The sequence below is a fragment of the Podarcis gaigeae genome (genome assembly GCF_964106915.1).
Source record: "Podarcis gaigeae genome assembly, chromosome: 18".
In the NCBI taxonomy this organism is placed as follows: domain Eukaryota; kingdom Metazoa; phylum Chordata; class Lepidosauria; order Squamata; family Lacertidae; genus Podarcis; species Podarcis gaigeae.
The window spans coordinates 3,323,077-3,350,824 of record NC_139696.1 but is presented as its reverse complement, the minus strand read 5'-3'; the positions used below and the strand labels follow the sequence as shown (position 1 = coordinate 3,350,824).

Genomic DNA, 27,748 nt, shown 5'->3' with positions numbered 1-27,748 from the left:
ACATTAATCCCTTCCCCGCTGAGAGACACACACACATTTTATAATTTAAAAAACAAAAACCCAGAAGGCTAATCGCTGAAGAATGGGTGCTTTTGAATTCTGGTGCTGGAGGAGACTCTTGAGAGTCCCATGGACTGCAAGAAGATCCAACCTCTCCATTCGGAAGGAAATCAGCCCTGAGTGCTCCCTGGAAGGACAGATCCTGAAGCTGAGGCTCCAAGACTTTGGCCACCTCAGGAGAAGAGAAGACTCCCTGGAAAAGACCCTGATGCTGGGAAAGATGGAGGGCACAAGGAGAAGGGGACGACAGAGGACGAGATGGTGGGACAGTGTTCTCGAAGGGACCAGCATGAGTTTGAAGACAGGAGTGCCTGGCGTGCTCTGATCCAGGGGGTCACGAAGAGGCGGACACAACTAAATAATAACAAGCTTGCTGGGACCCCCTTTACCTTCCCCCTTCCTTCCCAGAATTGTTTCTTTAATAGGTTTTTTTTTGGGGGGGTCTGTTTTACTCCTCCCACCATCTTTTCCATGACCTCCTCCTCTTCCCCATCCTCTATCAGGCTGTCTGCATCCTCTAGGCAAAGCTGGGTACCAGTCAGGCCCGGTTGCCATGGTGACCCCATCCTCTGTGTGTGTGTGTGTGATGGGAGGAGAATCCTCCCCTCTCCAGCATCAACGTGTTTGCATGCCGTGTCTGGGTGTGTGATGATATATTGATTCCTCTGCTCCTATCCAGCAATTGCATTGACCTTGCCTCCCAGTTGTCAAACTGGGATATGTTTCCTCTTAGCAGGACATGAGAGGGGAGGTGGGAGGGGGGCCGCTTCTGGGGGCTTGGATGCCCCCCCTCTCCCCCCTGGGGCCTCTTTGTTTGCCAGAGTTGGGTTTCCTCTTTCTCACCCCCCCCCCTCCTTTAATCTCCTCCTGCGCCCTGGATCTTGACTGAAATTTCAATTAGCAGGAACTGGTAACAACAGCCTGTTTGTTTAACCCCCCTGGGGGGTTTGCAGGGTGTGAGTGTATGGGGGGGGTGGGGCGCAGCGGGAGAGACTAGCCCCTCTCTCCTTCCCCTGGAAAATCTCCAGGTCCTAAAAGATTCAGCCACTAAAGCGGATTTGTTTTTTGTTTTTTCATTTTCAGGCCCTTTCCCTTTCCAATTCTTGCTCAGTTTTCTTCCTCCTCTCCCTTCTTTTTTTCTTCCCCTTTCATTTAAATTCCCTCTCCCTTTTTTGCATTTTAAGTCCCTTCCTCCTTTCCCACAAGATCTCCTCTAGATGTTTCTTCTTTTTCCTTTAAAAGTTATTGCCTCTCCTGTTAAAACAACAAAATACCAGGACAGCTTCCAACAATCCAAAACCAGTAGAACAGAGAATAATAATAATAATAATAATAATAATAATAATAATAATAATAATACGATAAAGCAGCTGAATAAATCCAGACTAGATCCAGATTAGATCAGATTTAATTCCTTTAGGATATTTTTTCTCTCTCTCCTTGCTCCCTCCCTCTCTTTCCTTTCATCTTAATTATTCCTGCTCTTTATTTTTCACTAACTTAGTTCTTTCTTTCGTTTTGATGTTCTTCCTTTTTCTTTGGGGCCCCCGTGTCCAGTTTTCACAGAATCGTGGAATGGGGGACCCCCAAAGGCCATCCAGTCTAACCCCCTGAAGTACAGGAATCAAAGCTAAAGACTCCGTGAGAATTGGTCGCCCAAATTCTGTTTGGAATCTTCCAGTAAAGGACACTCTGCCCCTTTCTGAGTCCAGTCTACTGCTGAATGGCCCTTAGCCTCAGAAAGTTCTTTCCTAATGTTTCGTTGGAAACTCCTTTTTTTGTCACTTGAAGCCATTAGATCTGGTCCCTCCCTCTGGACTCAAGAGGTGATCCCTTGAAATGAAAGAATATGACTAACCGTAACAGCACTAGCTAGGTTTAGCCTTGGTGGGTCTTCCTTCCTTCCTTCCTTCCTTCCTTCCTTCCTTCCCTTCCTTCCTTCCTTCCTTCCCTTCCTTCCTTCCTTCCTTCCTTCCTTCCTTCCTTCCTTCCTTCCTTCCCTCTCTCTCTCTCTCTTTCTTTCTCTCTCTTTCTTTCTCTCTCTTTCTTTCTCTCTCTTTCTTTCTTTTTCTTTTCTTTCTTTTTCTTTCTTTCTTTCTTTCTTTCTTTCTTTCTTTCTTTCTTTCTTTCTCTCTCTCTTTCCTTCCTTCCTTCCTTCCTTCCTTCCTTCCTTCCTCTCTCACTCTCTCTCTCCCTTCCTTCCTTCCTCCCTCCCTCCCTCCCTCCCTCCCTCCCTCCCTCCCTCTCTCTCTCTCTTTCTCTCTGGGGGTCTATGTGTGTGCTTCAGTTTTCTGCATATTTCCAAGAAATATTTTTACTCTATTGAGCCAGTATAGAAAGTAAACATTCCATCAATATATGTTTATTTTGTGGGGGCTTTAAATAACCCCCACATCCCTAAATATTTGATTATGTTGATCGACGTTAAGGCATTGCTTAACAAACTATTGCTTTAACACCGAGAAATGCAATGTTTCCATTTAACTTTTTTTTTTAAGCAATAAAAAAATCCCACAATCCTGGGAATTGTAGTTCCCCCGCTCACGGGGCTACAATTCCCGGCACCCTTACCAAATGAAAGTTCCCAGGGTCCTTTGATGAGGAAAGCAATAATCTAGAAGCAAATTACAGTTTTCTAAAAGCAAACCCATCGATAGTGTCTAATGTCAGTCCGAGATCCATTTAAATTAATGGGCAGGCTTAGGTAAATTTCAATAGGTCTACTCTGAGTCGGATAACCCTTTTTCTTTGTGTGCTGTTTTAATGCCCTTCTGTTTAATATACGCTTCCTCCCCTCCTGTTCTATAATTTCATTTTAACGCTCGTGATTTTCTTCTTTTAACTCTCCCAGTGTTTTTCTCTTTCATCTAATATGACACGTTAGATATGTGACGCTGGCTTGGCCCCAGGGGTGACAGATGGGATCTCCTTCCAGGCTGTTAATCTCCCCAGAACATCTGGGTTGATAACTAAGACCCCTGAGACTGTAGTTTAATATGTTCACTCGATCTCCTCCCCAGAAACAAATTTAATTCCAAATTCTGCATTTTGGCAGGGAGACGTAAGGCACAAATGCCCCTATCAATTTATTTATTTATTGGTTGGGGGAGGAGAAGGGGGATGTCTCTTCTGTTCCTTTCGAATCTCAAAACCTGGGTGCTTTTGCAGTAGGTTTCTGAGCACAATTCAAAGGGTTGGTGCTGACCTTGAAAGCCCTAAACGGTCCAGGCCCAGTATACCTGAAGGAGCGTCTCCAACCAGGGTCCATCTCCCAAGGGTCTTCTGGTGGTTCATTCCCTGCAAGAAGCGAGGTTACAGGGAACCAGGCAGAGGGCCTTCTCGGTGGTGGCGCCTGCCCTGTGGAACGCCCTCCCATCAGATGTCAAGGAGATAAACAACTATCTGACTTTTAGAAGACATCCGAAGGCAGCCCTGTTTAGGGAAGTCTTTAATGTTTGAAGTTTTATTCTGTTTTTAATGTTTAGTTGGGAGCTGCCCAGAGTGGCTGGGGAAACCCAGCCAGATGGGCGGGGTAGAAATAATAAAATATTATTATTAGGGGATGACTTCTCCACAATCCACAATTCCCTTTTTTAGGCTGAGAACAATGAGGACTGGAATCTTGCCTGCACTTGGAGAGTAGGGCCACGGCCCCTCTACCCCCTTAATCCTGAATTTATTTTACTCTTATGTAGGATTTGCCAAAAGAAAGCTTTTAATGTTTGATGTTTTGTTGTGTTTTTAATATCTTTTTGGGAGCTGCCCAGGGTGGCTGGAGAAACCCAACCAGATGGGTGGGGTATAAATCATCATCATCATCATCATCATCATCATCATTATATTACAATGGTAACAACAACAGCAGCAACAACAACAACAATAGCACAATGCCACTCCAACCCAAATCCTCTAATTCTTCGCCAGAGTTTTGGCATGCAGGAATCTGCCTTGTACGCAGAGTCAGACTTTTTGATTCTTCTGGGTCAGAGAAGGAACGATCCCATCACTTGGTCCCTTTTTTAGTCATTCAACCTGGGATCTTCTGCATGCAAGGTAGCTGACCAGCCCCTGAGCTTACAGCTCTTGTCAATTACTGTTGTTGTTTAGTCATTTAGTTGTGTCCGCCTCTTCGTGACCCCCTGGACCATAGCACGCCAGGCCCTCCTGTCTTCCACTGCCTCCCGCAGTTTGGTCAAACACATGCTGGTAGCTTCAAGAACACTGTCCCACCACCTCGTCCTCTGCCATCCCCTTCTCCTTGTGCCCTCCATCTTTCCCAACATCAGGGTCTTTTCCAGGGAGTCTTTTCTTCTCATGAGGTGGCCAAAGACTTGGAGCCTCAGCTTCAGGATCTGTCCTTCCAGTGAGCACTCAGGGCTGATTTCCTTCCGAATGGAGAGGTTTGATGTTCTTGCAGTCCATGGGACTCTCAAGAGTCTCCTCCAGCACCAGAATTCAAAAGCATCCATTCTTCGGCGATCAGCCTTCTTGATGGTCCAGCTTTCACTTCCATACATCACTACTGGGAAAACCAGAACTTGAACTGTATGGACCTTTGTTGGCAAGTTGATGTCTCTGCTTTTTAAGATGCTGTCTAGGTTTCTCATCGCTTTTCTCCTAAGAAGCCGGGGTCTTTTAATTTCATGGCTACTATCACCATCTGCAGTGATCATGGAGCCCAAGAAAGTAAAATCTCCCACTGCCTCCATTTCTTTCCCTTCTATTTGCCAGGAGGTGATGGGACCAGTGGTTTAAAAATCCATGCCCTCTTCCCAGGGAGCTTTGGGAACAGGGATCTCCCAAATGCTCTCAGCACTCAGACCAAACTACCATTCCCATGATGAATTGAGGAGGAAGCCTTGGCTGTTCAAAATGGGGCAAGACTGTTTTAAATTTATAGTGCAGATGGGAACCTTAGGGATATTTGATGCCTGCTCTGTCCAGGGTGCTGAACGAATTCTAGCTCATCCCCCTTGAACTCTGCAGACTTTGAAGGACTTGCGAAAAGTCACCCAAATGGAAATTTGCCCTGCCCTGTTTTTATGGACCCAGATGAACACACTGTTGTTTTTTAACTATATATTTATGGGGTGCCAACACAGCTGTTGCAATCGGTGGGTCCCTGTCCAATGTAGGCCCATTGAAAGGGAATGACCTGGGTCCTTCAAATGAGTCTACTCTGAATCCAATCCAGTAGGAGACTACATGTGATCTTCACAAAGGGGTTGGTGATTTTAATTTGCCTACAGCTTAAAATAACTGAAGTGGGGGGGTGGGTGATCTGAGAGAGATCTCTGGGATCTAGAGTTTCCCTGTCACTGCCTTGAGCCAAAACTTTCCCCAGGAGCGTTTATGACATTAATTCATAATGAATAGTCAGTCTTAAAATAGACTTGACCTCCAATGACTATCTTGGTTTTCTACATTTTTCTTTTAGAGGGTTGGAACCTCGCACACACACTAAAAAGAAGGAAATTTTACTTTTCTTCTTTGGCGATCCCTCGTAGCCGAGTAAGATTGTCTTTCATAAACACGGTTTTAACAATGAGTCTGTAAGTGGCTGTGGAAGCCAATTCTGGATCCACACATCCTTCCACAGTGGGGACATAGGTTTCATGGTGTGGATTTGCCAAGCATGTCTTCCTCTTAGCACGTTTCTCCCTTGCATCCTGAGTTCGAGTGTCTTCAAAGCCTACGACACCTTTGGGAAAGGCTGTTCTCCAACTGGAGCGCTTGCAGGCCAGTGTTTCCCAGTTGTTGGTGTTTATGCTACATTTTTTTAAAGATTTGCCTTGAGAGGGTCTTTGAACCTCTTTTGTTGACCGCCAGCATTAAGCATAGTGATGTATGGAAGTGAGAGCTGGACCATAAAGAAGGCCGATCGCCAAAGAATGGTTGCTTTTGAATTCTGGTGCTGGAGGAGACTCTTGAGAGTCCCATGGACTGCAAGAACATCAAACCTCTCCATTCGGAAGGAAATCAGCCCTGAGTGCTCACTGGAAAGACAGATCCTGAAGCTGAGGCTCCAGGACTTTGGCCACCTCATGAGAAGAGAAGACTCCCTGGAAAAGACCCTGATGTTGGGAAAGATGGAGGGCTCAAGGAGAAGGGGACGACGGAGGACGAGATGGTGGGACTGTGTTCTCGAAGCGACCAGCATGAGTTTGACAAAACTGCGGGAGGCAGTGGAAGACAGGAGTGCCTGGCGTGCTCTGGTCCAGGGGGTCACGAAGAGGCGGACATGACTAAATGACTAAACAACAACAAAACAAGCATTACGCTTTCCGTTTTTAAGTTCGGAATACAGCAGTTGCTTTGGAAGACGATAATCGTGCATCCAAACACCATGACCAGTCCAATGAAATTGATGTTGAAGAATCATTGCTTCGACACGGGTGATCTTTGCTTCTTCCAGTACCCTGGCATTAGTTCACTCATCTTCCCAAGCGATTCTCTGCCCTTCTCCCCATCCCATCTCCTCCAATGTTCTCCATGTATATGGGGCAGCGAGTGAGAATGGGCAGAAAGGGGTTCTAACAGAGTCCACATCATGCTTTCAAAGCATATCCTTCAGAGCCCAGGCATTTAGAAAGTTCGTAGGGGTTTTAATTTGTTTCAGTCTGTTTTTCTTTTGGTTTTTAGCCTGTACACTTTAACTTAAGGGTGCAATTTTATTTTATTTTAGTGAGACTCTTATTCTCTTATCCTTTTTCGTCGATCGCTCAGAGGGCTTTCGGTGTATGTGGGTTTTATGGTATATAATAAACATGAACTCCCCTACGCACACAAAGAACCATGGGAGCTGTAGTTTTCCCACCCACTCCTCGGAGGAAGCTGCAATTTGCAGTGCGCAGGACAAAACTATAGTTTCCAGGATCCTTTTGAAAGGTGGAAAAACCGATGCGCTGGGATGTGCTTTTGATGTATGGTGCAGATTAAAACCTTGGCTGGCGAGGGCAGGGGGACGTCTGCCACCCATTATTTTCTCTGCCACCTCCCCCCACCCCACTTAAAAAAATTAAAAATAAATCTGAGCTCCCGAGTCAAAACCAACTCAAAATGGAAGGCTGGCTTCTCCAGTTCAGCTGTGTTGATTTTTAAAGATGGGGCTTACCATTATCTATCTATCTATCATCTATCTATCTATCTATCTATCTATCTATCTATCTATCTATCTATCTAATCTATCTATTGGGAGGAGGGGGATACAGAAAGAGAGACTCTCTCTCTCTCTCTCTCTCTCTCTCTCTCTCTGTGTGTGTGTGTGTGTGTGTGTGTGTGTGTGTGTGTGTGTGTTATATATCCATCATCTTGGAAGCCATTGGCTGTCGCCATGGTTACACAAGAGCATGTTCTGGGTTGCTATTGGCTGGCGCCAGCCCTCTGTTGCTTTCCTCCCCATCTCTCCCCCCCCCTTTAAAAAAAAAAACATTTCTCTGTGATTTATTCACTGTATGGGACAAGTCACTAGGGACTCTCTTTCCAATGCAAGATGAATGAGGCTTTGAAGAAAGGTAGCTAGCCTTTTGTCTCCATGGGGGCGGGGAAGGAACGAAAGGAAAGGAAAGGTTATTTATTTATTTTGAGACCTCCCAGCCCCCTCCCCAACTCCTCTCTTTCTCTCTCTCTCTGATTTTAAAAGGGCAAATTCCACTCACCCAACCACCCCCCCTGAAAAAAATGAAAGCACAGTGCATTTAAAGAAGGGGAGGGGGCTTCACCGTGGTACGTGGTTCTGGAATAAGTAGGTGGTGACCCCAGGTGATTCTGAAAAACTGCTCCCCGGGGGCGATTTGAGGTTGCTGGAGGGCGACCACCTGCAAAAAAACAAACAAACAAACCAAAAGGGTTTCGGTTTTGTTTATAAGGTCTCGTTTCCCAGGCATTGGTGCAACCCATGGTTAGAGTTCGGTGCTGATAACGGAAAGGTTGCAGGTTCGATCCCTGTCAGGGATCAAATTGCATTGCAGGGGTTGGGCTAGAGATAATAATAATAATAATAATAATAATAATAATAATAATAATAATAATTTATTTGTACCCCACCCATCTGGCCACTCTGGGCGGCTTCCAACAAAGACCAAAAATACACTAAGATGTCACACATTAAAAACTTCCCTGAACAGGGCTGCCTTCAGATGTCTTCTGAATGTCAGGTAGCTGTTTATCTCTTTGACATCTGATGGGTGGGCGCCACTACCGAGAAGGCCCTGTGCCTGGTTCCCTGAAACCTCACTTCTCGCAGGGAGGGAACTGCCAGAAGGCCCTTGGGAGATGGACCCCGGTGTCTGGGCTGAACGATGGGGATGGAGACGCTCCTTCAGGTATACTGGACTGGGGCCATTTAAGGCTTTCAAGGTCAACACCAACACTTTGAATTGTGCTCAGAAACGTCCTGGGAGCCAATGTACGTCTTTCAAGACTGGTGTTATGTGGTCTCGGCGGCCACTCCCAGTCCCCAGTCTAGCTGCCACATTATGGATTAGTTGTAGTTTCTGGGTCACCTTCAATGGTAGCCCCACGTAGAGCGCATTGCAGTAGTCCAAGCGGGAGACAACCAGAGCATGCACCACTCTGGCCAGACAGTCTGCCGGCAGGGTGGGTCTCATCCTGCATACCAAATAGAGCTGGTAGGCAGCTGCCCTGGACACAGAATTGGCCTGCGCCTCCATGGAATGGGGTCCCTTCCGACCCGATCCTTCAATTCGAGATACTCTTGAGCCACGTAAGAACCCCCCCCCCCCCAGAGGCCATCATAGCCTATTGGCCGAGGAGAATGACATCTGTGGCTCAACAACGTCTTTTTAGAGCAGTTTTTTTTTTTGCCACTTTGAGGGAGGATGACGTGGTTAGAGCGAGATGTTTGCGGAGGAGGCTGATGAGCAATTGAGAGAGTGGGAAGAGAGGAGATGTGTGTGGTTTCCCCCTTGTGTCTCCTAATGCCACGATGTGTGGGTGATTGGTTGGCAAACCGGTACAGTGGCAGGTGGAACGAAGACCTGCGGAACTCATCGTCACAAGATTCCAGGGGCAAACATGTGCCTTTTCGCCTCTCTGTTTTTCCCACCTCTCTTTCGGACATCTCCGCCTCTCTCTCACTGTTCTCTCCCTCTCTGGGCTCCCTGAAATCAGGTGCATGGGATGATGATGATGATGATGATGATGATGATAATAAATAATAATAATAATAATAATAATAATAATAATAATAATAATAATAAATTTATTTATACCACGTCCATCTGGCTGGGTTTCCCCAGCCACTCTGGGTGGCTTCCAAAAAAATATTAAAATACTGTAATACATCAAGCATTAAAAGCTTCCCTAAACAGGGCTGCCTTCAGATGTCTTCTAAAAGTCTGGTAGTTGTTCTCTTTGACATCTGACGGGAGGGCATTCCACAGGGAGGGTGCCACCGCCGAGAAGGCCCTCTGACTGGTTCCCTGTAACTTGGCTTCTTGCAGTGAGGGAACTGCCAGAAGGCCCTCAGTGTCCGGGTAGAACGATGGGGGTGGAGATGCTCCTTCAGATATACTGGACCGAGGATTCTTCAAATCGGGCCTAGCCGTCTCCTTTCTCTCACCTGCTCCCTTTGTTTCTTAAGGGTTGGTCAGATTCAAGGAGGAGAAGTCTGTCAAGGTAGCGCAAGGGGCTCAGGGGAGCCTCTGTGTGCCAGCGCAGTCTATCTTGGAATGGCCGGTGCTCAGGACAGAGAGAAAACAGCTACAGGCTCTGTTTGCAGCCGTCCCGGTGTGAAGAAGGGCCTGGTCTTAAACAGAAAGGCTTCATTTGAGAAGGTGGAATCGCAGCACTTGGGCTCAGTGAGATACACCTGGAAATCTGGGGCAGAGGCACCTAATAATAATAATAATAATAATAATAATAATAATAATAGCACTGGGCCCATCACCTCCTGGCAAATAGAAGGGGAAGAAATGGAGGCAGTGAGAGATTTTACTTTCTTGGGCTCCAGGATCACCGCAGATGGTGACAGCAGCCACGAAATTAAAAGACGCCTGCTTCTTGGGAGAAAAGCAATGACAAACCTAGACAGCGTCTTTAAAAGCAGAGACATCACCTTGCCAACAAAGGTCCATATATTTAAAGCTATGGTTTTCCCAGTAGTGATGTATGGAAGTGAGAGCTGGACCATAAAGAAGGCTGGACCATAAAGACCCTGATGTTGGGAAAGATGGAGGGCAGAAGGAGAAGGGGACGACAGAGGACGAGATGGCTGGACAGTGTTCTTGAAGCTCCCAGCATGAGTTTGACCAAACCGCGGGAGGCAGTGGAAGACAGGAGGGCCTGGCGTGCTCTGGTCCAGGGGGTCACGAAGAGGCGGACACGACTAAACGACTAAACAATATTATTATTATTATTATTATTATTATTATTATTATTATTATCCTATACCTGGGGGTCTCAGAGCAGTTCACAGAATAAAATCAAGATATCAAACTACAGAATGCATAGTAAAAATAAAAACAACAACCCAGTAGCCTCCCCCCCAAAAAAAACACATTTTAAAAGGGAATAGGATGTAAATCAGAGCAACCAAAGGCCTGGTTAAAAAGGAACGTTTTTGCCTGTATAATGAAGGCACCAGGCGAACTTCCCTGTGGAGAGCATTCCACAGACGGGGGGCCACTGCAGAGAAGGCCCCGTTCTCGTGTTGCCACCCTCTGGACCTCTCGTGGAGGAGGCACACGAAGGAGGGCCTTCGAAGATGATCTCAGGGTCCGGGTTGGTTCAGATGGAAAGAGGCGGTCCTTGAGGTCTAAGCTGAGGTCGCAACTTAGTCTGTCTCATAAGTTAAGTGCGTCATCTTAGAGAGCCTTTCATTTCCTTTCCATGTCTTCTAAAAAGCAAATTCTTTAGTTAATATTCTTGTTTCCACACAGTCTATTCCACACAGTCGTTTTCCCATCTCACTTGCTATCAGTCATGCAACGGTGGTTCTTTTTTTTTTAATTGATATTTATTAAGAGTTTCAAGATTACAAAAAAGAGAAGAAAAAAAGAAGAAGAAATACATAAAAACCAATACAACAACACAACAACAAAGAAAAAAAAAGAAAAATACAAATCCCATATTACATATCTTTATCTTTCATTTGCTTGTTTCCTTGACCTCCTCACACCTCCCTTTTTGTATTTAGTTATTTCAGCAAATTCTTTCCATCTTTTCCAATTTTTATTGAATAATTTATCTTGACAGTCTAATCTATTAATTAACTCAGCAAATCCTTTCCATCTTTCACCATATTCTGTTATTCAATTTGCCTTACTTTATTTAACCTTATCTTACCGTAAAATACCTTAAAACTTAAAGCTTAATGCTTATTTATACATAACTCCTTATATCATTTCTACTAAAGCCAGACAGTTTCATTCCAACATTTTCCCTAATATTCATTAATTTTACACTAATTCCCAAAATAAAAGTTTTTCTTTATAGACTTTCTCATGCGACGGTGGTTCTTGAGGACTAGCGACTTAACTTCTTGAGGACAGTTCTCCTTGAGGACTAGCGACTTAACTTGTGCGGGAAGGGCCGTCGCTGGGGGCCAAGGCCTCCATCCGTGCGGAAGGTGGCAGGTTAGATTCCTGGCGTCTCCAAGTAGGGTTGGGGATGCCCCCCCCCCGTGCAAAACTCTGGACAGCTGCTACCAGCCAGTGCAGACAGCATGGGGCTCGATGGACCAGGCATGAGGTGGTCCTGAGATTTCCCTCTAGGAGCACGTGCTCAAACGTGTGTGTAGCTCAGCTCGGGAGAATTAGCTTCTGATGCCCACACACGCATGTGACAGCGCTGCCATGTGCTGGCTGGGCCCTGGGCAGAAGCACATGGATCTGTGGGTTTAGAGACGCGAGGTGGGCAGCCGCAGATCCCCACCCCGGCCGCTGGTTTGCGGAGAGCAGCTGCCACAGCCTTCGCTTCAGCTCCCTTCGCCCTCAGAAATCCTCACACAGATAAATCGTCGTCGCTGCCCGGGGGGAAAAGGCCCACAATCTGGACTCTGTTGACAGCGAGGGCCATCTCCTAGCTGTGTCCTCCTCAGAGTAGATCCATTGAAACGAAGGAGCCTGAGGCATTCATTCCCGACGGGCCTGCTCTGAGGAAGGCCAACAATTCGGTCCCTGTTTTCCAAGGACAGTCTCAGATTCACAGACGCCACCCCGGTTTCTGATTTATTTATTTTTAACAATGCTTCTTCAGATTTATACATTTCGCAACCATCCTGACGTTTCAAAGCTTGAGTTCCTTCCCCTTCTTTCCGTGGTTTCTTAAATTCATTTTTAATATCTTCTGCATATCCCAATTAACTGTATGTCTTCTAAAGGTTGTAGAACCTTGGCTCTGGGGTTGCGTAATTCCATCCCCTCCAACATTTCCCCAATGAAAAGAGGGACGTCCTAAGGGATGTGGGTGGCGCTGTGAGTTAAACAACAGAGCCTAGGACTTGCTGATCAGAAGGTCGGCGGTTCAATTCCCGCGACAACGGGGTGAGCTCCCGTTGCTCGGTCCCTGCTCCTGCCAACCTAGCAGTTCGAAAGCACGCCAGCGCAAGTAGATAAATAGGTACCGCTCCAGCGGGAAGGTAAACGGCGTTTCCGTGCGCTGCGCTGGTTCACCAGAAGCGGCTTAGTCCTGCTGGCCACATGACCCGGAAGCTGTACACCGGCTCCCTCAGCCAATAAAGCGAGATGAGCGCTGAAACCCCAGAGTCGGCCACAACTGGACCTAACAGTCAGGGGTCGCTTTACCTTTAAGGAAATACAGGACGTTGCGGGATCAAACCAGAAACTGGGACAGCTTCTATAAATCCAGGACTTTCCTCTGAAAATAGACAGCGGTGTAGCCTGGGATGCCTGGTTGCTCCTCTCCGAATTTTGCGCCCGGGTCCCCAGCTCCCTGCTACGCCACTGTTTCCCAGTAAGGCTAGGAAGCAAACTCCAGATCTAAAGGCCTGGACGGATGCTGCGTGATCTAACTCTGTATACGAGTTACATCATTGTAATTATAATAGATCGTTATCCATCCAGGAGCCGAAACGCCTGTGCTATTGACACGCTCTGAAAGCGATGGAAGGAGCTCAGCTGGGCAAATCGGCCCTGCCTTGTATGGTTTGTGCTGAGATTGTGGGGTGGCAATTGGAGAAACCGGGGGGGGGGGTGTTCTTCTCACAGCTATTTGGTTCAATACACCACCACGTGACTTGTCACAGGCAGGCGAGGACCCCACGACGGAGACAAACAGCTCTCCTGTATCTCCCCTCGCATTTAAACCACGGATAATGCCCTCCGTCTAAAACAATTTCTTTCCTTAAGAAAAAATGGGGATGTTGCATGCCTGCGGGGACCCCAAACCCACAGGAACCCCTGAGAAGACCCCCAAGGGGGCTGTGGAACCGAGGAGTGGAGGAATTCACAGGAATTGACAGCCTGAGGTCAGAGGTTGGGGTCCCACGGGGACCCGGCTGGCGTTATGTGAGTAAGGGGTCTTCATTGTCTCTGTTTCTTCCAATTGATGTTCTCCCTGATTCTCCTTTTCCGTAAGAATAACCTCGGGGAGATTTGGGGGGGGAAGGGGGGTGTTCCAAGAGACCCCAGGTGTGCTTGTGGGGAAGAAAGAGTTGTGGGGAAGATGGAGAAAAAAGGGGGGCGGTGGGGAGGCCACAAAAGCAGCGAGGAGCCCCCAGAAATGGGGAGAGAAAGAAAGAGAAGGCAGCGGAACGAAGTCCACTCTGAGAGAGGCAGGGAGACAAAGGGATGAAAGGAAGACCGAGTTGGGTGGTGGCAGGGTGGGCCAGAAAGAGACAAAAGGGGGCTCCGTTCTTTGTAAAAAACGACTGTGGCCAATGATCTGTGGGGATGCCGATTTAGAAAAAGGGAGAAGAGAGCAGGTGAGGGGTTTGCGAACCTACCTGCGCTAACCTGGTCTCCAGGTGATGGCAGGGAGTAAGCTTAAATCTCCAGGTTGGGAGAACATGCCTGTAATTTTCAAATAGATTTATAAAACAAAAAGCAGAGGCATCTCCTTGCCAACAAAGGTCCGTATAGTTAAAGCTCTGGTTTCCCCAGTAGTGATGTGTGGAAGTGAGAGCTGGACCATAAAGAAGGCTGATTGCCGAAGAATGGATGCTTTTGAATTCTGGTGCTGGAGGAGACTCTTGAGAGTCCCATGGACTGCAAGAAGATCCGACCTCTCCATTCTGAAGGAAATCAGCCCTGAGTGCTCACTGGAAGGACAGATCCTGAAGCTGAGGCTCCAAGACTTTGGCCACCTCAGGAGAAGAGAAGACTCCCTGGAAAAGACCCTGATGTTGGGAAAGATGGAGGGCACAAGGAGAAGGGGACGACAGAGGACGAGATGGTGGGACAAACATGAGTTTGACCAAACTGCGGGAGGCAGTGGAAGACAGGAGTGCCTGGCGTGCTCTGGTCCAGGGGGTCACAAAGAGTCGGACAGGACTAAACAACAAAAAGATTGTGCATGCAGCTTGCAGGATTCAGCCCGGCAGACTGGGTGCAAATTATTGCATAGACTCTGTCTCTCTTCTCGTACCTTCCCTGTCCCAATTAACCTCTGTCTCCAGAGATTAGCGAAGGGAGGGAGTGGCGAGGAAGAGAAAGAACTGGGCTGGACACGAGGGGAGGAGTGGGTTCTGCGTCTCTGTGTGTCTTTGGCATCGCCAGGGGGCCACCCCTAAGTCTTGTGCTTGGGACTCTGGGTCCGAGATGGGTGAGCCTACGGCCGACCAGCTTGCAACAAACAGTCACTGGGTTATATTTGTAGGTGAGGGGAGATGATGGGTCTCAGACCCTCGGGGAGTTAGGGGTTCGCCCTGCCTATGAAGACAGGGGCTCCCTATAGAGAAAACGGGGCGCTGCCCCACTTTGAGTCAGACCCACGGTCCATCTGGCTGCTCTGATACGGTGGGGAGGGGGTCACCCCTGGGCCCTCCTGAAGGCAAGTCAGTTGCTCTTCAAATGAGGCGGGGTCTCCTCCCCACAAATAGAACCCAAGACACTAGTCCTCACGGTTCTGAGCAAGAAGCAAATAGGAATCTTGTGCTGTTAATCAGTGTGGCCGACCATTTAACCATTTGACTGACAGATTTGGGTAGGGGGTCTTCCCAGCCCTGCCTCAGGTGTAAGGGGAGGGGCAGTGCCTCTGGTGGGGGGGCTCCCGGAAGCAGCCACAATCCCGGGAAACTGCTTCCAGTGGCCGACTAAACCAGGCGAGGGGAGCACATGGTATCTCAGGCCTTCTCGGTGGTGGCACCCACCCATCAGATGTCAAGGAAATAAGCAACTATCTGACTTTTAGAAGACATCTGAAGGCAGCCCTGTTTAGGGAAGTTTTCAACGTTTGATGTTTTATCGCTTTTTTAATATTCTGTTGGGATCCGTTCAGAGTGGCTGGGGAAACCCAGCCAGGTGGGCGGGGTATAAATAACAAATTATTATTATTATTATTATTATTATTATTATTATTATTATTATTATTATTATTATTATTCCAAGAGGGTTTGTGCACGATGAGTGACAATGTTTAGCCCTTGGGTGTCTCTTCCAAAAGTCTGATTTTGTGGCTCGCCTTCCCAGCACTTGTTATCAGAGTTAGGCCCGTCGCGATGAAAGGGCCGTAGGGAATCGCGGAGATGCTTGCCAGGTTTCTGAGATGCTTGCCAGGTTTCAGGGGTGACTGTGCCCCCGAAGGACCGGGTGCGCAGCCTGGGAGTCATTTTGGACTCACAGCTGTCCATGGAGGCGCAGGTCAGTTCTGTGTCCAGGGCAGCTCCATCTGGTATGCAGGATGAGACCCTCCCTGCCCGCAGACTGTCTGGCCAGAGTGGTGCATGCTCTGGTTATCTCTCGCTTGGACTACTGCCATGCGCTCTCCGTGGGGCTACCTTTGAAGGTGACCCGGAAACCGCAATTAATCCAGAATGCGGCAGCTAGACTGGTGACTGGGAGCGGCCGTCAAGACCATATAACACCCGTCCTGAAAGACATACATTGGCTCCCAGGATGTTTCTGAGCACAACTCAAAGTGTTGGTGCTGACCTTTAAATCCCTTAATGGCCTCGGCCCAGTATACCTGAAGGAGCGTCTCCACCCCCATCGTCCAGCCTGGACACCGGGGTCCATCTCCCGAGGGCCTTCTGGCGGTCCCCTCATTGTGAGAAGTGAGGTTACAGGGAACCAGGCAGAGGGCCTTCTCGGTGTTGGCGCCCGCCCTGTGGAACGCCCTCCCTTCAGATGTGAAGGATATAAGCAGCTATCTTCTCTTTAAAAGACATCTGAAGGCAGCCCTGTTTAGGGAAGTTTTTAATATTTGATGCTGTATTGTTTTTAACACTTGATTGGGAGCTGCCCAGAGTGGCTGGGGAAACTCAGCCAGATGGGTGGGGTATAAATAATAAATTATTATTATTATTATTATTATTATTATTATTATTATTATTCCCGGTGCACGATAGCAAAGCCCCCTCACTCGTCCCTTTCTGCCCCTCTGCAGTTTACGGAGGAGCTGAAGATGTCGACGTCCATCGCTTCCTACGACCAGCTGGTCCGGCAGGTGGAGGCCTTGAAGACAGAGAACACACACCTTCGAAGGGAGCTAGAGGACAACTCTAACCACCTGTCCAAGCTGGAAAATGAGACTTCGGATATGAAGGTGAGAAAGGGAGGCTTGTGTTCAGTGTATTAGCAACAGCCGTCAGCCTCAGATCAATGAGGGCTAGAATCTTGATTTATTTTAAAGAGAGGAGAGGAGCTCGCGGGTAAGACATCTGCCTGGCATGCAAATGGTCCAGTCCAGGTCCAATCCTGAGATAGATGGAGAGATTCCTGTTCAATTCAGATCCTATTCCTATTTAATTCAGAACGATGAGGACTAGGATCTTGCTTTATTGTAAGGAAAGGAGCAGATCTCGCTGAGAAAGATGGACAGATTCCTGTTTCTATTTAATTCAGGTCAATGAGGACTAGAATCTTGCTTTATTGACCTGAATTAAATAGAGCCAGTGTGGGAGAGCCAGTGTGGTGTAGAGGTTAAGAGCGGTAGTCTCGTAATCTGGGGAACCGGGTTCACTTCCCTGCTCCTCCACCTGCAGCTGCTGGGTGAACTTGGGCCAGTCACACTTCTCTGAAGTCTCTCAGCCCCACTCACCTCACAGAGTGTTTCTTGTGGGGGAGGAAGGGAAAGGAGAATGTGAGCCGCTTTGAGACTCCTTTGGGCAGTGATAAAGCGGGATATCAGGGACGCAGGTGGCGCTGTGGGTTAAAGCCTCAGCGCCTAGGACTTGCCAATCGAAAGGTCGGCGGTTCGAATCCCTGTGGCGGGGTGCGCTCCCGCTGCTCGGTCCCAGCGCCTGCCAACCTAGCAGTTCGAAAGCACCTCCGGGTGCAAGTAGATAAATAGGGACCGCTTACCAGCGGGAAGGTAAACGGCGTTTCCGTGTGCAGCTCTGGCTCGCCAGAGCAGCGATGTCACGCTGGCCACGTGACCCGGAAGTGTCTCCGGACAGCGCTGGCCCCTGGCCTCTTAAGTGAGATGGGCGCACAACCCCAGAGTCTGTCAAGACTGGCCCGTACGGGCAGGGGTACCTTTACCTTTACCTTTAAAGCGGGATATCAAATCCAAACTACTACTCCTCCTCCTCCTCCTCCTCTTCTTCTTCTTCCTCTCCTCCTCCTCCTCCTCCTCCTCCTCCTCCTCCTCCTCCTCCTCCTTCTTTATTGTAAGGAAAGGAGCAGATTCTCGCTGGGAAAGATGGACACCTGGGAATTTCCGCCTGAATCATCCCCAACAAAAAGGACTCTGGTTCCTTTTGGGAAACATTTTCTTCAATTCATTATGAATTATTTCCCAAAACTCTTTTACCCGGTCCACCACATATGAAAGAACGTTTGCTCCACCTCTTTGCAATTCAGTCCATTTTCTGTCTCTCCCATTTTTTATCCGTTCCAGGAAGTCTTGAAGCACCTCCAGGGAAAACTGGAACAGGAGGCCAAGATGATGGTTTCGTCGGGTCAGATGGAAGTCCTGGACCAACTGAAAGGTGGGTGGAAGTCACAATCCAAGAGCAGATCTTTGTTCATTTTGGGGTGGGTTTCGCTCCCAATCAGGGTCCCTAAAACAACGATTAGCCCAGGCGGTGGGTTCCCTCCACAGCTCACCTCTCCATTTAATAATAATAATAATAATTTATTTATGCCTTGGGAAGCGGGTGGCGCTGTGGTCTAAACCACAGGGCCTAGGGCTTGCCAATCAGAAGGTTGGCGGTTCGAATCCCCGCAATGATGGGGTGAGCTCCCGTTGCTCGGTCCCTGCTCCTGCCAACCTAGCAGTTCGAAAGCACGTCAAAGTGCAAGTAGATAAATAGGTACCGCTCCGGCGGGAAGGTAAACGGCGTTTCCGTGCGCTGCCCTGGTTCGCCAGAAGTGGCTTAGTTCTGCTGGCCACATGATCCGGAAGCTGTACGCCGGCTCCCTCAGCCAGTAAAGCGAGATGAGCGTCGCAACCCCAGAGTCGGCCACGACTGGACCTAATGGTCAGGGGTCCCTTTACCTTTAAATCAGGCTTCTAGTCTGTTGGCTTGTGTGTTGGCCTTTGTAAGAAAAAAGGTCAGGCTTTGCATTCAATAGAAATGGATAAATAGTGACCGTCACCCCCTCTTCTGCACTGAGCCTCTTGGACTTGCCGATTGGAAGGTTGGCGGTTCGAATCCCTGCGACGGAATGAGCTCCCGTTACTCCATCCCAGCTCCTGCCAACCTAGCAGTTCGAAAGCACACCGGCGCAAGTAGATAAATAGGTACCGCTGCGGCAGGAAGGTAAACTGAGTTCCCATGCGCTCTGGTTTGCGTCATGCGCCAGAAGTGGTTCAGTCCTGCTGGCCACATGACCCGGAAAGCTGTCTGCGGACAAACGCCGGCTCCCTTGGCCTGAAAGCGAGATGAGCGCCGCAACCCCAGAGTCGCCTTTGACCAGACTTAACCTTCCAGAGGTCCTTTCCCTTTACCTTTTGCTCCAGCCCTGCAGATGGACATCAGCAGTTTGTACAACCTCAAATTCCACCCGCCGGCTCTTCTCCCCGAACCTATAAGCCAGGATCACAGTCCCGAAGGCAGCCCTGCTCACCCAGGCTCCCTACAGAGAAAGGACAGCATGGGGGACCTCAGCCGGGCCACGATCCGACTGCTGGAGGAGCTCGACAGAGAGAGGTGAGGGCGGCGATGAGGTCACCATTGGAGTCAGCAAGCCAAAGCGCCCCTGTCTCAGTTAATTTCTCTTTTTTTCCCCATCCACTAATGCGGTCTGAACCAACCTCCCCTTTTGAGATCATAACCTTGCCATTGAGCAGGGGGAGGGTTGTTTATATTTTTTTATTATGCATTTTGTGGTTTTAGGGACGCGGGTGGTGTTGTGGGTTAAACCACTGAGCCTAGGACTTGCCAATCAGAAGGTCGGCGGTTTGAATCCCTGCGATGGGGTGAGCTCCCATCGCTCGGTCCCTGCTCCTGCCAACCTAGCAGTTCGAAAGTGCAAGTAGATAAATAGGTACCGCTCCGGCAGGAAGGTAAACGGCGTTTCCGTGCGCTGCTCTGGTTCGCCAGAAGCGGCTTAGTCCTGCTGGCCACATGACCTGGAAGCTGTATGCCGGCTCCCTCGGCCTGAAAGCGAGATGAGCGCCGCAACCCCAGAGTCGGCCATGACTGGACCTAACGGTCAGGGGTCCCTTTACCTTTACCTATCTTGATTTTATTCTGTGAATAACCCACACCCACCCACACACACACAGATGTATAGGGCGGTATATAAATTCAAGAAATAAATAAATGCAGTGGGACCTTGGTTCTGAAACTGAATCCGTTCCAAAACCAAAGCATTCCAAAACCAAGGCACGCTTGCCCATAGAAAATAAGGCAAAACGGATTAATTTATTCCGGACTTTTGAAAACAACCCCTAAACCAGCAATTTAACATGACTTTTACTATCTAACAAGACCATCGATCCATAAAATGAAAGCAATAATCAAATTGCTGTACTATAAAATAAATAAGACAGTATTGTAGATGATAAAAATTAAAATTAAATACTTTTCATACCTGCACTGATGATAGTCGATGTTTGGAGGGGGGGGCTTTTATCCATTTCCACAGTCACACAATCCGTCAATCAGTAGCTGAACTGGGTTCCAAACAGTCACAAAAACCAAGGAACCGAAAAAGCCTCAAAAACAAAACGCAAAATAAATAGCACAAACCAAAAGGCCAAACTTAATCTGTTCCGGAAGTCCGTTTGACTTCCGAAATGTCCGAAAGCCAAGGCGTGGCTTCTGATTGGTGCAGGCGTCCCGGAAACAATAGCCGACAGCCACATCGGATGTTCGGCTTCCGAAAAAACGTTTGAAAACTGGAACACTTAATTCCAGGTTTTCAGTGTTTGAGAACCATAGCTGTCAACCGTCCCTTATTTGGTGGGAAAGTCCCTTATCCCAGCGCTGTGTCCCGCTGCTGTCCCTTATTGATGATGTCCCTTCAATTTCCTGGGTTTCAAAGGAAGCAGCTCCTCTCCCTCCCTCCCTCCCTCCTTCCCTCCCTCCCTCCCTGCCGGCCAGCAACTGTGTTGCTTGGCTGCATTGCTCACCCAATCAGGAGTCTAAGAACAACTGGGGGGTGGAGCTTGCATGCCTTGTGCCAATCAAATCGGCAGCCTTGCCTGGGGACTCGCCTTTGCTCAGCGCTTCCCAGCGGAGAGGTGACTGTGGTTTTCCTTGCTGCGTCCCTAGCTTTGACCCCCAAATTCTCCTGCCTCAAAAAAAGGATCACAATCAGGTGATGGGAAATATGGTGGACAGCAAGCTGCCAGCCAGAGCAGACAATACTGGCTAAATGAACCCAACGCAGATTCCCGTACCTAACTGAAAGTGTGCCATTATGATCTATGCCAGCTTTCGATTTAGCTAACTGCAGGGTAGAGACATCCACACCGTACATTTAAAGCTCCCCCCGAAGAAAGAGTGTTGGGAGCTGTAGTTTTCCCGCACCCGGCGCTACAATTCCCGGCGCCCTTAACAAACCACAGTTCCTAGGGTTCTTTTTTTTGGGGGGGTGAGAAGCCTTCCTTTTCTGACTGACGCCCTCCCACTGTGCTTTACTCACCCCCCCTTTCCTCTCTCCCAGATGTTTTCTCCTGAGTGAGATTGAAAAAGAGGAGAAGGAAAAATTGTGGTACTATACTCAACTCCAAAGCCTCTCCAAAAGGCTGGATGAGCTCCCTCACGTGGAGACGGTAAGTTTCAGAAACCCACAGGGCCCCCCTCTTGGCATACCAGGGGTTTGCAGGACCAAGGTTAGTGCAAAGCTCTTCTCAAGTTCCTAGTCCCTGGTGTCTCTGCTTGCGGTGAGAGAGATTCTGCGGAAAGAGGAGCTGGAATGAAGAACATTGCACAAATACGAAGCTTTGGCCTAAACGGGCTTGTAATACTCTCTCTTTGTGTCCTAAATATGCCGGTTTGTGTCTAATTACCGTATTTTTCACTCTATAAGACGCACCAGACCACAAGACGCACCTAGTTTTTGGAGGAGGAAAACAAGAAAAAAAAATATTCTGAATCCCAGAATCCAGAACAGCAAGAGGGATCGCTGCGCAGCGAAAGCAGCAATCCCTCTTGCTGTTCTGGCTTCTGGGATAGCTGCGCAGCCTGCATTCGCTCCATAAGACGCACACACGTTCCCCCTTACTTTTTAGGAGGGGAAAAGTGAGTCTTATAGAGCAAAAAATACGGTGCAGTATTTTTCCACGCATAAGACTATATTTTCCCTCAATTTTTTTTTTGTTTAAAATTGGGGGTCGTCTTATACATGGAATGTTGCAATTAATTATTTCCTAATTTTGGGCTCGAAAAATAGGGGTCGTCTTTTACGTGGGGGCATCTTATACACGGAAAAATATGGTAACATTTCTTGACATCTCCCAGGCTATTTTAGGGCTGGGTGAATTCAATCAATCAATCAACCAATCAATCTCTTTATTTTGAGAAGGCTTGAAACAATCCCACAAAACCCTGAGTCTTTGATTATGTTAAGACAAAAGTCCATCGCCTAACGCTTTATTGCTTTAACACTGCTTGATGCAATGTTTTAAGGTTGTTTTTTAAAACGAATCTGGGAACTGTAGTTCCCCCACTCACTGAGCTACAATTCCCAGCACCCTCAAGAAACGATGGTGTCCAGGAATATTTTTTGGGGGGGAAGCAATGATCTAAATGGGACGCAGGTGGCGCTGTGGGTTAAAGCCTCAGCGCCTAGGACTTGCCGATCGAAAGGTCGGCGGTTCGAATCCCTGCGGCGGGGTGCGCTCCCGCTGCTCGGTCCCAGCGCCTGCCAACCTAGCAGTTCGAAAGCACCTCCGGGTGCAAGTAGATAAATAGGGACCGCTTACCAGTGGGAAGGTAAACGGCGTTTCCGTGTGCGGCTCTGGCTCACCAGAGCAGCGATGTCACGCTGGCCACGTGACCCGGAAGTGTCTCCGGACAGCGCTGGCCCCTGGCCTCTTGAGTGAGATGGGCGCACAACCCCAGAGTCTGGCAAGACTGGCCCGTACGGGCAGGGGTACCTTTACCTTTACCTTTAATGATCTAGAAGATTCTCTCGGCCAAATTCAGAGGGAGTTTTTTTTAACCATCTCAGCCATTAAAAAAAAAAAAGAATTGGCAAAGGAAAGGTTGCGTGCAAGTCCTACTCAGAACAGATCCATTGGAATCGACGGGCATGATTCACTGAGGCCTAGCCATTTCAGTGGGGTCTACTCTGAGTAAAACTCCGTTGGCGGCAACTCCAAATGAGCAGCGTCGGCGAAACCTGACAGGGGTGGGAAATCGGAATATTCTTCGATTGTGGGTGTTTCGCAAGCAAATGCAAATGTCCGGAATCCACCTCTCTAAAAATTATGGAATTGTTCAGGGAGAGGGACAGTGCACAGATGGAGTTTGTGGTTTTTTTGGTTTGTTTTTTAGTAATAATTTTTATTAAGTTTTCCATTTAACCATCCAATCATATCACATGAATTATTCCAAATTCTACCAATACATATTATGTAGTCCGAATATTTTGCCAAATGTTAACTTTTGTTGGGGGTTCCCATGTTCCGAGCTCAGTGAGGGTCCAATCATCTCTCATTTCTGCTGCTTTTGATATTCACAAATCCCATCTTCCAATCTTCTTGTTGTTATCATTTTTCTTCTTAATAGCCTCTGAGTTGTTTCTGCAGGCGGGTTAAACCAAACATTGTTATATTTCTGTGTGAACTTTGTAAGGCTCTCCTTAAATCACCACACGCTGATCCAACAGTCCTGTTCGAGCGGCAAAGCGCCATTTTAGTCTGTTTAGTCTTAAGCGTCTGCTCATTAATTTTCCCAGTTGCACCATAAATCAGTCTTTCCAAGGGAGGGTTTGCCAACTCAAACACACAGGAGTTTGCATTTTTAACCCGGCCTCTTCCCGTGCCGCTGTCCAGTTTTCGATGCAGATGGACCTGATCCGCCAGCAACTCGAATTCGAAGCCCAACACATCCGAACCCTCATGGAGGAGCGTTTTGGGACGACAGACGAAATGGTACAAAGAGCCCAGGTGAGGATTATAAAAATCGTAGAATTATAGAGTTGCATTAATTGAATGAATGAATGAATCTTTAGTTGCGTCCGCCATCGACCATAGCAATAAAACAACAATACAGTGGTACCTCGGGTTAAGTACTTAATTTGTTCCGGAGGTCTGTACTTAACCTGAAACTGTTCTTAACCTAAAGCACCACTTTAGCTAATGGGGCCTCCCGCTGCCGCCGCACGATTTCTGTTCTCATCCTGAAGCAAAGTTCTTAACCTGAAGCACTATTTCTGGGTTAGCGGAGTCTGTAACCTGAAGCGTATGTAACCTGAAGCATATGTAACCCGAGGTACCGCTGTACGATATACAAAGAATAGAAATAAAAAGTCAATTATATAAAATGCATTTTAGGGTTTTGAATCCATAGTCAAATAGTGGATCTTATTCTGATTGCCCCAGCGAAAAACCTTGCCACCTTTGCTGTCACCTGCTCGTCTTGATCTGCCAGGAGAAAGGACACTGGGGCAGTGTCTGGGCGACCCAGAATGGACAATAAAAGAGGGGTGATAATCTCATTCCTCAAGTCTTTATCAAGAGGGCAAGCCAGAAGGGCATGCGCCACCGATTTGGGACTGGCATCTCCACAGGGACGTTTTTCGCGTGGCATCTGTTGGAATCGTCCCTCAAGTTCAGCCGAGGGCAAGACATTCAATCTTGCGAGAGTAAAGGCACATCTATATTTTGGAATTGCTAGATGATGCAGATAGGGTGCTGGAGAGTCGAAATGGGAAGGTGGAAAACAGTCATGCCATGGGCAAAATGTCCTTATTGTGGCCAAGTTGTTCTGACGCTCAATATCATTTAAAGGTAAAAGGTAAAGGGACCCCTGACCATTAGGTCCAGTCGTGGCCGACTCTGGGGTTGCGGCACTCATCTCGCTTTACTGGCCGAGGGAGCCGGCATACAGCTTCTGGGTCATGTGGCCAGCAGGACTAAGCCACTTCTGGCGAACCAGAGCAGTGCACGGAAACGCCGTTTACCTTCCCGCCGGAGCGGTACCTATTTATCTACTTGCACTTTGACGTGCTTTCGAACTGCTAGGTTGGCAGGAGCAGGGACCGAGCAACGGGAGCTCACCCCGTCATTGCGGGGATTCAAACCGCCGACCTTCTGATCGGCAAGTCCTAGGCTCTGTGGTTTAACCCACAGTGCCACCCGTGTCCCTAGAGATCATTTTGGCGCCGACAAATTAGACTGTTTGCTTTACTAAAATCCAAAGTGAGTAGCTGTTGTGGTGATAAACCACAAGAGTGAAGTTTTTGATAAACCATTTTAGTCCAGGCGCTTTTGGGATTTTGCAGCACTAGGGATATTAGACCAGGGGGATTTGAGTTAGGCAATACAGAGTTGGAAAGGACGCAGTCCAAACCCCTGCAATGCAGGAATCTTTCTCCCAGCACAGGATTCAAACCCGCAACCCTGAGATTCAGAGCCTCGTGCTCTGCTGACCCAACTATCGGGTTTGCTATAGAATCACTGGACTTTACTGAGCTAGAAAGAGGGGGTGCTCTGGGGGGCATCTAGATGAACCCACCCCAAACTCAATGCGGGATGCGACCACGTCATCCTAAACAAGCTGTGTCGGTAGAGCGGGAGACCCTTAATCTTACGGTCATGGGTTTGAATGCCATGTTGCAGAGGGGTGAACTGAATGACCATTGTGTTCCCTTCCAATTCTACAGTTTTATATAGGGAGGGAGGATTGCAAGAGCCCTTTGTTGTTGTCGTTTAGTGGTGTCCGCCTCTTCGTGACCCCCTGGACCAGAGCACGCCAGGCCCTCCTGTCTTCCACTGCCTCCCGCAGTTTGGTCAAACTCATGCTGGCAGCTTTGAGAACACTGTCCCACCATCTCGTCCTCTGTCGTCCCCTTCTCCTTGCACCCTCCATCTTTCCCAACATCAGGGTCTTTTCCAGGGAGTCTTCTCTTCTCCTGAGGTGGCCAAAGTCTCGGAGCCTCAGCTTCAGGATCTGTCCTTCCAGTGAGCACTCAGGGCTGATTTTCTTCCGAATGGAGAGGTTGGATCTTCTTGCAGTCCATGGGACTCTCAAGAGTCTCCTCCAGCACCACAATTCAAAAGCATCCATTCTTTGGCGATCAGCCTCCTTGATGGTCCAGCTCTCACTTCCATACATCACTACTGGGAAAACCAGAGCTTGAACTGTACGGACCTTTGCTGGCAAGGAGATGTCTCTGCTTTTTAAGATGCTGTCCAGGTTTGTCATTGCTTTTCTCTCAAGAAGCAGGCGTCTTTTAATTTCGTGGCCTGCTGTCACCATCTGCAGTGATCATGGAGCCCAAGAAAGTGAAATCTCTCACTGCCTCCATTTCTTCCCCTTCTATTTGCCAGGAGGTGATGGGACCAGTGGGCAAGAGCCCTTACATATTATTAATATTATTATAATCGAATAATAATAAAATATAAAATTATTGTGATGTTATCTTATTTTCTTCTCTTATCGTGAACCACTGTTGTTCTGAACAGTTTTTAACATTGTGTTTTAATATTGCCACCCACCTTGTGATCAAAACGGCCGAGTGGGCAGATGTGGTTTGAAGCGACCTTGCCGGTAAATAAAACAATGTTTTGCTCTTTTTTTATTTAAAAAAACAACAGATCCGGGCGTCTCGGCTGGAGCAGATCGACAAAGAGGTAATCGAAGCTCAAGAAAAGGTCCAGCAATCGGAGCCTCAGGTGAGGGGGCTTGGAGCGAGGGTGTGTGTGCACAGATCAGTGTTTACCCCAATATCCTTTTCACATGTTCTGTTAGTAAGCCAGTTGTCCTCCATTTTTCATGCAGCTGGTTCTTTCTTTTGTTGTTTAGTCGTGTCCGACTCTTTTTTTTTTTTTTTGCAAATACATTTTTATTGATATTATACATATATACAAATAGACGTATGCAAAATCCAACATTAAGGTTACACATAATATATCCACTCCATAAGTCGTAAATATAAATATTTTAGGCTCTGCTGAGCCTTGGACTTCCCTCCACTCCTTTGGTAAGTATCAGATAAACTCTATAGGCACGTATTTTATCTATTTTTAGATAGTAACCCCTTACTGTTAGAGTTATTCCAGTCCCGCCAGTGTCTTTTATACTTTGATTCCAATATACGTCCAATATTTAACCCAATTGTCTTGAAATTTCTGTTCATCTTGATCTCTTATTCTTCCCGTTATTCTAACCCTGTCAGAAGGTACAGGGTTATAAAGACTAGGACTAGCCGCCTGAGAAACAGTTTCCACCCAAATGCAATTCTGGTTTTAAATGCAGTATAAGGTAGTCTCTGGGTGGTGCTGTGGGTTAAACCACAGAGCCTAGGACTTGCCGATCAGAAGGTCGGCGGTTCAAATCCCTGCAATGACGGGGTGAGCTCCCATTGCTCGGTCCCTGCTCCTGCCCACCTAGCAGTTCGAAAGCACGTCAAAGTGCAAGTAGATAAATAGGTACTGCTCCGGCGGGAAGGTAAACGGTGTTTCTGTGCACTGCTCTGGTTCACAAGAAGCGGCTTAGTCCTGCTGGCCACATGACCCAGAAGCTGTCTGCGGACAAACGCCGGCTTCCTCGGCCAATATAGCGAGATGAGCGCCACAACCCCAGAGTCGGACACCACTGGACCTAATGGTCAGGGGTCCCTTTACCTTTTTAAGGTAGTCTCTATGGGAGTATATTGTATTTTAAAAGGGGGTTTCAGATTTTTTAGGGGTTTTGTTCTGTATGGGATGACAACAATAAAGATATCGTATCGTATCGTATTGACGGAGGAGGGTGGCTGCTGGGTGTCCTGGCCCACCCCCAAAAAAATCCTGGGTACACCCATGACCCCTGCACCTTTCCGGTTCATGATCAGGATGAAACCTGCCCCAAAACTGGTCCATCGCAGAAGGATGTGTGGGTCTCATCGCAACCCTTTCCCTCTTCCTCCCCCTTGTCGTCCCGACCCCCCAGGCAGAGATTTGATACCCGTGATGCTAAGCCGTCACGGCAGCCAGGCAGAGA

The 27,748-nt window shown here is 48.0% G+C and overlaps 2 protein-coding genes across 2 annotated transcripts in view; one reads left to right on the top strand and one right to left on the bottom strand.

The window, feature by feature from the left end:
• Nucleotides 1–27,748, bottom strand: part of GAMT (guanidinoacetate N-methyltransferase) — a 218,826-nt gene that overhangs the window by 91,107 nt on the left and 99,971 nt on the right. The window lies entirely within an intron of this gene.
• APC2 (APC regulator of WNT signaling pathway 2) overlaps nt 1–27,748 on the top strand; it is a 56,724-nt gene that overhangs the window by 4,680 nt on the left and 24,296 nt on the right. The window contains exons 2-7 of the mRNA XM_083720131.1: nt 16,588–16,746; nt 18,043–18,133; nt 19,108–19,297; nt 21,261–21,369; nt 23,596–23,709; nt 26,362–26,439. Of these exons, the coding sequence (XP_083576257.1) occupies nt 16,606–16,746; nt 18,043–18,133; nt 19,108–19,297; nt 21,261–21,369; nt 23,596–23,709; nt 26,362–26,439 (723 nt within the window). The 5' untranslated portion in view covers nt 16,588–16,605. The remainder of the gene's footprint in view (nt 1–16,587; nt 16,747–18,042; nt 18,134–19,107; nt 19,298–21,260; nt 21,370–23,595; nt 23,710–26,361; nt 26,440–27,748) is intronic.